The 9,852-nt window shown below is 38.5% G+C and overlaps 1 protein-coding gene across 2 annotated transcripts; it reads right to left on the minus strand.

Annotated features, from left to right (window-relative positions):
• Nucleotides 1–1,945: 1,945 nt before the first annotated feature.
• marveld2l (MARVEL domain containing 2-like) lies at nt 1,946–9,852 on the minus strand. 2 transcript variants are annotated; one of them, XM_088085263.1, is made up of 6 exons: nt 9,698–9,852; nt 7,099–8,310; nt 4,184–4,380; nt 3,880–4,051; nt 2,789–2,839; nt 1,946–2,441 (listed from the first exon to the last, which is right to left on the minus strand). In XM_088085263.1, exons 2-6 carry the CDS (start codon nt 8,233–8,235, stop codon nt 2,325–2,327), a joined length of 1,674 nt encoding a protein of 557 aa, XP_087941389.1. In that variant the 5' UTR covers nt 8,236–8,310; nt 9,698–9,852; the 3' UTR covers nt 1,946–2,324. The 2 variants fall into 2 exon arrangements, with proteins under 2 accessions (XP_087941389.1, XP_087941390.1); XM_088085264.1 differs by lacking the exon at nt 9,698–9,852 and adding an exon at nt 8,660–8,849.

Here is a 9,852-nt window from a genome sequence, read left to right on the forward strand (position 1 = left end):
TAATTTAATAATAATACTATATAATATAATAAAGTATTTGAAAGAGGCCTCCCCAATCCCCAGTTGGAACTACGCCTCAGCAAACATGTTTCAGCTTCTTAGCTTTGATGATTTGTTTTCCTTTGTCTTACATAAAAGTCTACAGATACTCTGGCATTAATACTGCATTTATGTCAAATAGGGTAATATTTTTATTTCATTCTCATTTAAACGATTTTACATTGAACACACATATATTCTTTCTCAGTGTTGTTATTATTTATTTACACTGTGGTAATGGGCGGATTATGAAATAATGGACCCCTGGGCACAGTTGTGCAACTCAGGAGCAGCCACCTCTTCTACACAGGAGCAAGACACAGACTCTGTGGTGATTTTGCCTCTTTTTAAAATCTTTCTGTATTCATTACCATCGATTTGTGGTTTTGTGTGTCTGTGATCCCCCCCCCCATTTTTGTAGTTAGTTTGTATTTCTTTGTGGTAATTTTGAGTCTGTTTGCCAAGGCCAAGGGCCTTCATGTGCAATATATATATATATATATATATATATATATATATATATATATATATATATATATATATATATATATATATATATATATATATATATATATATCTTAGACCTACACTTATTTTCTTTCTTTCTCTCTCTCTCTCTCGTATTATATTGCAGTACTGTACTTTTACCTTTTTCTCATGTATCTATTTTTCTTATAATTGTCGATGCGTATACATATGACAGCAACTGTAAAGTGACCCAGAATCCCCTCAGGGATAAATAAAGGTTTTGGAGTCTGAATTTTGATTCTGAAATATATTTTTGGGATATAAAGTATTGTTCAGAAACAGTGTTTTCTGATTTTTTAAAACAAAAAACAATGAATTGTAAAAATAATTTGCAGATGAATGATAATGAAAATAAATGTTAGTTTCACTGAGGCCAGTTCCAGTTTCCAATTCAGTTTCAAGTTTTGCAGTGTTAAAGCAACACTGGAAGCAGGCGAGCAGGTTTCTAGTCAAACCTGTAGAGATCAAACAGTATTACTGTTCTACACTTGTGTCCAGATGACTTTATAACAGCTATCAGTCTGCAACAAACATCACTGACCATAATACTGCTGTACTAAAACATCCAAATATCACTGTCCACACAACAAAGAAGAGGAAAAACACTTTCATAATGATATCTTGATGGACGCTGGTGTGGGAGGTTAGGTGGGCGCTGCTGCTGTATCTATAAAGGAAAAAAAGGTCCAAGCACAGCAGTAATGATAATGCAAGCACATGTGATTTTATAGCAGAGAGGACTCAGCAAATGTGCAGGAGTTCGGACTGATAGCAGTTGACATAAACAAGATAATAGTATTATTATGTCATAACATTACTAAGATGTTTTCTGCAAGAGTTTGTTAAAAATCCTGTCTGGGACCTTATCAGGCAAATCAACAAGTCTGATAGTTACGTACGAGGAAATAATCACCCAGAAGACTAACACAGTCTCCAACAGTCAAAACCAAACAGTGATTAAAATGCATCTTTAGTGTTTTTCTATTACCCAAATGGCTTTCTGTTGTTTTGTAGGAAGCAATGTACCAGGCCAGTAAGTCAGTGGTTCAATAATAAAGATTTGTACTGTGTGTTTACTGAGCTTGACAAGGTAACAGCTAAAAATACAACTGCTGAGATTCATGGCTTTCAGTCCTGACTAAACACATAACTTTATCCACCTAATATGCGAGAAAATACCTTTTCTGCAGCCTTAAAAAGAAATTAAGATGTCAAAGGACAATAAAAGTCATGGATTACCTAACATCCTTTTAACAGTTAGGTAGCAGGAGCAAAACAAAGTAACCCACATTGGCAGTGAGTTAAATCAGCGGTCAGCAAAGGATGAATTAAGTTGTAAAAAGAAACACAAAATGACAAATAAGAAACAACATACATGTGAGTTTAAAAAAAAAACTTTATCATACAAAATTTCTCAATAAAAATTGCAATCACTGGCAGACTGTTAATTGAAAATATATGGAATCAACAAGTCTTTCCTCTGCATATGACAGGGATATAATAAGAAAATGCAACAAGATATGTAATGAAAACTATACAAAAGGAGTGTATCATTTAGCCCTTATGATATTGTAGCTCAGGTGTTTCATTCCAGGTTTCATTCAGAATGAAACACCTGAGCTATCCATTCAGAATATATCATTTTTAATGAAACTGATGCAAAAATGCAACAATTTAAAAAAAAAAAAAAAAAAAAGACAGAGACTCAACAACAAAAATGTTATTTGTTTTGTGCGCTCATCAGCTGCTGCAGGTGTTCATGATCGACCCTTTTCCATGGCTTCCTGGTCAAAAGTGCGGATTCTGTTTTTGAGATGGCTTAATTTAGCTTTCAGATATTCACAGCGTTCCTTTTTTTCTAGGAAGCCAGGGTCCTGTGAAAACATACACAGAAATAAAATTATCTTTTGATGGCTGCACCCTGTATTACCTAAATCTGTCTTTTTCTCGTATAGCTGTCATCTTGCCTGGGCCATTCTCTAATACTGCTGCGTTAAATGAGTTTCCAAGAGTCAGTTTCATGGTGGAAGCAATATTATTTGCATCAGTGGAGAGCATTATTGAAGAAAAGCAAATATTACCTGGGTGTTTACACAACAGCTACAATTCTAACACATCTCTGGATTAAATGTTGTAATTGCCAAATTACTTTTGAACTGTTTTAAAGTCAACAGATGGGAAACATGAGGAAGATGGTGCCCTCGATTTTTAACAAACTTACACTCTTTTTCTGCTGATACTTCTTCAAAATGCTTTGAATTCTCTGCTGCTCCTGAAAGATAAATAAAATGATAACCAAATGTTTCACACAAATATGACATGAAACAACCGCACAGCATCATGTAAAACAGTCATACTTAATATGTTTGTACAACGAGGAGGCCTAATTATAACCTTAAAATTAAATTCTGGAAGCCAATCACAGAAATGGGTTTATACAAAAGGTGCGGACTATTTGAGCAAGACTCAAGTCTCTATGAATTCAGATACGACTTGATAATTTAATTGTATTTCATGAAATGCCATCCTATTTGTTTGAACAAATCTGATGGCAACAAATCAAGATTCAATAGTAAACCACGAAGAACTAACTTGACATCACTAAGTGCCAGTTGAGAAAAAAAGAGACCAAAAATAATTTTGTTAGCATACAAAAACTATGTTGTGGTTAACAAAAAACAAATATGCACAATGCAAAACCTGCAGGATGAAAGTTACAGAGATGCTGTACAGAATGTTAAGTCAATGCTTATGTTACAGCTCACTGAAAAAAAGAATGACTGTGCAAGCAGCTTATTACGATCCAAATGTGCGTTTTATTTTATGACGTTGCGCTCTAGTGGTCATAGTAATTTTCACAGGGGTGAAAAATGACATGAAATAGCATAAAAAGCGGCGAAGTCGGCGTAATGCTGTATAAATATTGAAGAAGTCCTTATAGAGTGAGACCGGTATTTGCATCCCAGAGTTAACACTGACATCTTTCAATAACCACATAGCCCAGTATGTTGGTGTGTGTAGCGAGTAATGCTAGTGACGTTATAGCTGATGTATGTCACATGATTTATGTAACAATACATTAGTAACAAAAGTACTAAATACCAAATCATGATATTTTCCTAAATTAATTCCTAATTTTGTTACCTAAACCTAACCAGGAAGCTTTGGAGCAGAACTGCAACCATTTCATGGCATTAAGGATGTGTTTAAAACTGCAGCCACTTGAGGTCAGTCATAGAAGTCGTTTTGAAAGTCAGCGGATTAGTCAGTGAAAAAGGTTACATAAATGCTTGTTTACATCAATCATCTCACCTCTTGGCTTTTTCCCTCTCTCAGGAGTCGTGCCATCATGACATCCAACTCTCTGAACTTATCAAGGGTGGTACTGATGTCTCTGTGGAGGTCCTTGTATTCCTGATACTGGTCATTGAAAACTGCTTTGTACTTTTCCCTTTCTTCCACACAGCTGATCTCTGGATACTTTCTGTGGAAGGATTTAAGGGAAGATTAATAAATTGCATGACATCTAGTGGGCCTATATACAGTACATAGAATATGTGAATAATCCAAATATTTATACAAACCCATAACATGCATGGTTGAAGTGTTCACTCACATGATATAGTCTGCGATGATGTGTACTTTGGGGGTGTACTCAGACGCTGCATCTCTGCTCAGACTGACTGGGTTCTTCTGGACTGCAGTTTGATTGATAAAATCTTTACTCAGTGACTTATCCATTTCATCCTTGAATGATATGCACTTTGGTTTTTGGGGCGTTAGTGGGATGGACTGGTGAAACTCCTCCTGAGGCTAAAGGCAAAAGACAAAAAGGATTATGAAAAAAAAAAATGAACCAGCAAATTAAATGATGTAATGACTATACACCACTATGTGTAGAGGCCTGTGTCATCATTACAAGAAGCTCTCTAAGAGGCCTTGGAGCTAAATGTAAATTAAGGTACCTGTCAGAGAAATCCTAATTTTAAAAAAAGTACAGCCAGGGAAAAAAATGCCCTTTTCTTTTGCTTCGACAGGCTAAGCCTCTGATGGTGCATTCCCTCAGCTGGGAGATGGATTTATTATGTTCACTCCTGGCCTCTCACCCTTTACTATTTGACATCTAAAATATTGGCTGACCATGCTGTTTCTCACCCGTAGGTGGTGGCTGTGATGCTCGATAAAGTGGACTCTTTTTGCAAACAGTAATAAGCTTAGTAAATGTTGAAGGGAATACACACATGAAATGTTAGTGCTATATCTCAGCCATCTGTGTTGATTTACACAAACAGAAATTAACTTGGCACAACAATAAACAGACCACTGTCAAGACAATGCTTTGAAATATTGTATTGGATGTGTACTGGATTGCTTCTTCCTGTGCAGTGATACAGTTGCCGTTTGTGGTTCAGTAGAGAGAATATAGTTCCTACATAAAACTGCTCAAAAAAAGGTCTGTGGCTTATTTTAAGTAACCGGGTCATGATTTCTGAAGAGACATTGCTGTTGAATGTATTTTTTGGTGCTTTAAGCTGAGTGCCATATAGTTCAATTATATTGAGGACATCAATATAGACATCAGACATCTCTACAACTGATATCTCCAACACTCTGCAACTCACACCAAAACAATTGATAGAAAGCACTACAAGTAAGAGGAAAATATGTATTTTTAATTTAGGGGTGAACTGTCCCTTTAACACAGAAGTTGTTGCTATAGCTACTATTATTGACTTCTATCAGTTATCTGCTCAGAGTAGTGTTTATACGTATCTGTTATCAATTCAAAAGTTAACTTCTCACTGTAGATACTGGCGAAAGCACCTTTGTTTCTTCTATTTCGATATTACTATCAATATCATTGACTTTTTTTGATGCAATGTCTGCTTTGCCCCATCGACAAAAAAATTCACATGCACTAAAAAAGCATCTCACACATGGCAGCAGAACAAGAATGTCTTTTTCACCTTTAACTTATCTATTTCTGGCACATTTATACAGAGAGGACCGCATGGTCGATAAAGTGAAGAAAAACACAGTTTACAGCTTTGGGACGAATCCTGGTCGACTGCCAGGAGAAAAAGCTGACATATCAATACCAGCAAATAGCATGCTCAGTGCAGATTATCTTGACTGGCTTTAAATTTCATTGGATTTGATCTGCCACTGCTGTTTTGGGGCTGTTGTTGGCTCATTTGCAATCAGTTATTGTATCCCTCACTGTTGTCAACTATAAATCAGGTTTTTGATCTGTCATTTATACTTAGAATGACAACAAAAGACAAAAAAGGGGAGAGGGATGCCCAAACCTCATGTAGAAAGCCTTAGGAGAGAATGTGTGACAGAAGCACAGCCAAGTACAGAACAAGAAAGATAAAACATGGGCTAAATATTTACCGAAACCAAGAACAAAACCAGCAAACACTTTAACAGTGTTGTGCATGTTCACACTTCACAGGAACTAGCTCAAATTCAGATCACACAGATTAAAATTCACTGGTTCACAGGCTAAATTGCGAAGTTAACAGTCCCAAAGGTTAACTAGTTTATGCTAATTTAATCTGTTTTTTAAATGTATAATAACATTTTTGATCTTTTGATCATCATCATTCTTTTGCAGATATTTTCAAGGACTGATCAGATGTGTCGTTTGATACATTACAGATGTCAATAAGATTTGGACCTGCTTTCACAGACCTAGCAGGCACAATTTGCATAGAAATCGGAAATTTTGTTGGAATCTGAACTGATTGGTTTATCAAACTCCTGCAAATATTTATATGAACTGACTACAACAGTACTTCAACTAAAACACAAGAAACTTGTGCTAGCTGTGTTGTCTGAATTACCAGTTGTACCAGCCATTAAGGTGTTGTGTCGCAGTCTGTTCCTGCATTGTACATGTGTAGTGCCCAAGTGGCAACCTTTGAGGCTGGTAAATGAAGCCACAATGGAAGTGCCAAAAACTGCAGTTCCTCTAATGGCCACTAGTGGCTGGCTGCAAGAACTACTCAATTAACACAGATGCCAACCTTAAAAACCTTTACAAGAAAAAAAAACTTTACAGCAGAAATCATCATGTTCACAGCCTGGTGCAAAAAAAAAAAATTGGTCTGTATGGCTTATTTGCATTGTTCATGACAACTGTACAGGGGTGAATTTTTACATAACTTACCCATGTACATTTTATAAAGGCTTAAAGTGCTGCTTTTTTAAAATTAGCTGCTAATTGCTAATGTTATATTTTAAATCTTTCGCGGTGAGTCTTACGCAAAAACAACAAACATCACATTCATCCCATCCATTAACACTTTTCTCCACTTTACATTTTACACAGACCTCATTTTGGCTCTGTCACTACATCCTTTCCCAGCTCAGAGGTAAGACCACTCAGTGGCCCCTTTCTGCCGTCACAGGTTACATACAGAAATGCAAGGTGGCCTAATGCTCTGGTATTCCCGCCTTCAACAGGTAGTGTAAAAGCAGCTCTTGTCTTCTATCTAAAATGTGCATCGGACAAATGACCCATACCTGGTTCTCAAAGTACTGCCTCTCCCTTCGTGCCGCCTCATGTCTCCACATCTTCAGACACACCAGGAAGCTTCCCAGATACATGGTCATGTTAATGAAGATGAAAGCCGTTCCCGCCATCTGACCCCCATCGACTCTACACAGATTAGCCATGATGGGGTTAATGCCTATTGTGGTGTAGCACAGTCCACCGCGGTTCAAGTCGTTCAGATAGACGATCCCTGCTGCCATGTAGAGTAGGAAGAGCGCCACATTGATGAAGGCCTCCGTCAGGGGCCACCAGGGGGCGTCGAGGAGGATGCTGCGATAATACATCGTCATTCCCATTACTAAGAGAGCGAGGGTTATAATCCAGCAGACTCCAGCCACCGCCAGTATGAAGGGAGTCATGGGGCCTCTGTAGCTGTACCCAGACAGGCCCAGTCCATTGTTATATACGCCGTTATAGAGTCCATAACTGTTGGACCATTCACTGTCTTTCTGGATGTAGGCGATGACACAAGCAAAGACCATTCCCCCAAACAGGAGCTGGAGTCCAGCGAGAAGTCTTAGCAACCCCGGCCAGGATTTCAAATAAGAGTACTTCTGGTTATAGACCTCCAGCTTCTCGGCGTAGTACTCTGCAGGGTGGATGCTGGTCAGGAGAGATTCCTCCTGTTGGCTCTGACTGAGCAGATCATCGGACGGGCTCTCCATTAACAAAGGCTTATGGGAGCTCTGGCTGGAGTTGCCGAGTGATTCACCCCCGTTTCTGCGCTCCAGCAGGGGACTTACAGGAGGGCTCACCCTGGTCCCATTAGGAAGGATTTGGATTGTACTGGTGTTGGCTTCAGAGCCATTAAAACTGTCACTTTCCTTTGTCCATTTATGGATGAGGCCCCCCCATGACTGAGGGATGAGGGACTTAAGCCTGTCCTTCATACTCCCTTTACTGTCGTCCTTCTCTGTATACGGTGGACTGCTGGAAGTGTGGCCTGTGGAGTTAGTATCACCATCATCTGTGATATTATCTGGTGTGGGTGTGTGAGTAACCCACACAGGCACTGGTGGACTGCTAATGGAGTTCCTCTTGCTCGAAAAGGAGCCGACCACACTGTCAGGCTCTTGTCTCTTGAATTTCCTGCTCCAGCTTTTCATGCTGCTGGCTGATTTTGGTGATTCATTGAGAAAGAAATATCCACAAAGACCTGATAAGGCATGGAGAGGGAGAAACTGTGCGGGAAAAAAAGATGAATTATTAGTCATGTATAATAAGCGTGTGAGCATACATGCCATAATTACATGCTGTAAAATGTATAATTAACACACCTCAGCCTCCGTTGCTCACGTTATGATTTTAACAAGACTTCGGTGTCTCATTTGATTTAAATTCAAATGACTGTCAATGTGCAAGAGTTATTTTGAACTTTATATTGCCTTCCATAAACCTCTCAGTTGTGAAAAAAATAAATACAATAAAATATAAAATGAGACATGGTTGTGAAACCCTGATTTTAGATTACATGTAATAATGGAAACAGTGTTCTCTCAGACCATCTAATGTCAAAGGAAAGGAACATACCTGTGTTTAAGTTGAGAAACAAACTTGTCGGCAGTTTATTTACACATCCAGCACACAAGGAGCAACGTTAGCAGTTTATTTGATAATTTAAGTCCAATATTCCCTGTAATTTTAATTCTCTTTCCTCAACAACTCCTGTGTGAAATATCGGACTCTTTCGACGCAGAAAGCTCCACTATGTTCACCTGCCAGTCGCTGACCGTGTCTGTTGAATATTTTGTGTTGCGCAGGAAGCGTCTATACAAAGCTGATGAGAGCAGTGAAGTAAAGTTCACAAAAATGATGTCATACACTAATCTGAGCCTATCAGAGGTAAAAACAAGCACTTCATGTGACCATAAAGTGACAGTGTGAACGTGCACCGTGTTGTTTCTCAGATCCAGAGAGTGCTGTGAAAAGCGTCTTTAACATTGCAGTCTATTTCATCGCTGTTGTCTACAGCACTCTTGGTCAATATTGGACCAGTTTCGAAAACTGTTGTCTCCATTCATCACCAGGCACAAAAACATGGGAAAATAGGGTCCAGGCTGAAAAACACTGAACATATCCTTTAATGTTTATTGTCATGGATTCCACAGCTTAAGCACAGACCAAATATATTTAGCTAATAGTAATATAATAATATATAATATAATTTTATTTGATATTTTCCTAAAAGATTTTTATTGCCTGGAAATGACGTAAGGAAAAAATAAAGATTGTGATGAACTGCGATATTTAAGTATCACAATTTGTGGAAGAAAACAATACCAAAACACTGGAACAGTCCTTTAAACACACTGATCAAAGTGTGTGGGCAGGTATCAGAAAAACACCAAACGCTCTGCTATAGTGGAACAACTCAGTGAGGGACCACAACATGACTACGGTGCAGCTCAGGCTTCACTAATGAAAGAGGAGGTAAAGCTGAGCTGTGACTCACTGCAAGCTGCAGCACAAGCTCTTAATACACAGCAGCAGTCATGGAGCTGTCACCAAGTGGGAACACATTCATAACACAGAGCATGATTGTTTTAAAAATCTCAAAACTTCTCTTACCGGTTTGACCCCAGTTTTCCTCTCTGGTCGTGCAGATGGACTTTGAGCGGCTGTTTTTACAGGAAACAGGAACTGATACCTACTGTAAAATGGCCACCGTGTCCACCAGGCCCACTCAGCTCACCCTCGTCAGTCTCTCAGGTGACTCACTCCAA

The sequence above is a fragment of the Plectropomus leopardus genome, chromosome 12 (assembly GCF_026936395.1).
Source record: "Plectropomus leopardus strain MGB_pleo_1.0 chromosome 12, ASM2693639v1, whole genome shotgun sequence".
Lineage (NCBI taxonomy): Eukaryota > Metazoa > Chordata > Actinopteri > Perciformes > Serranidae > Plectropomus > Plectropomus leopardus.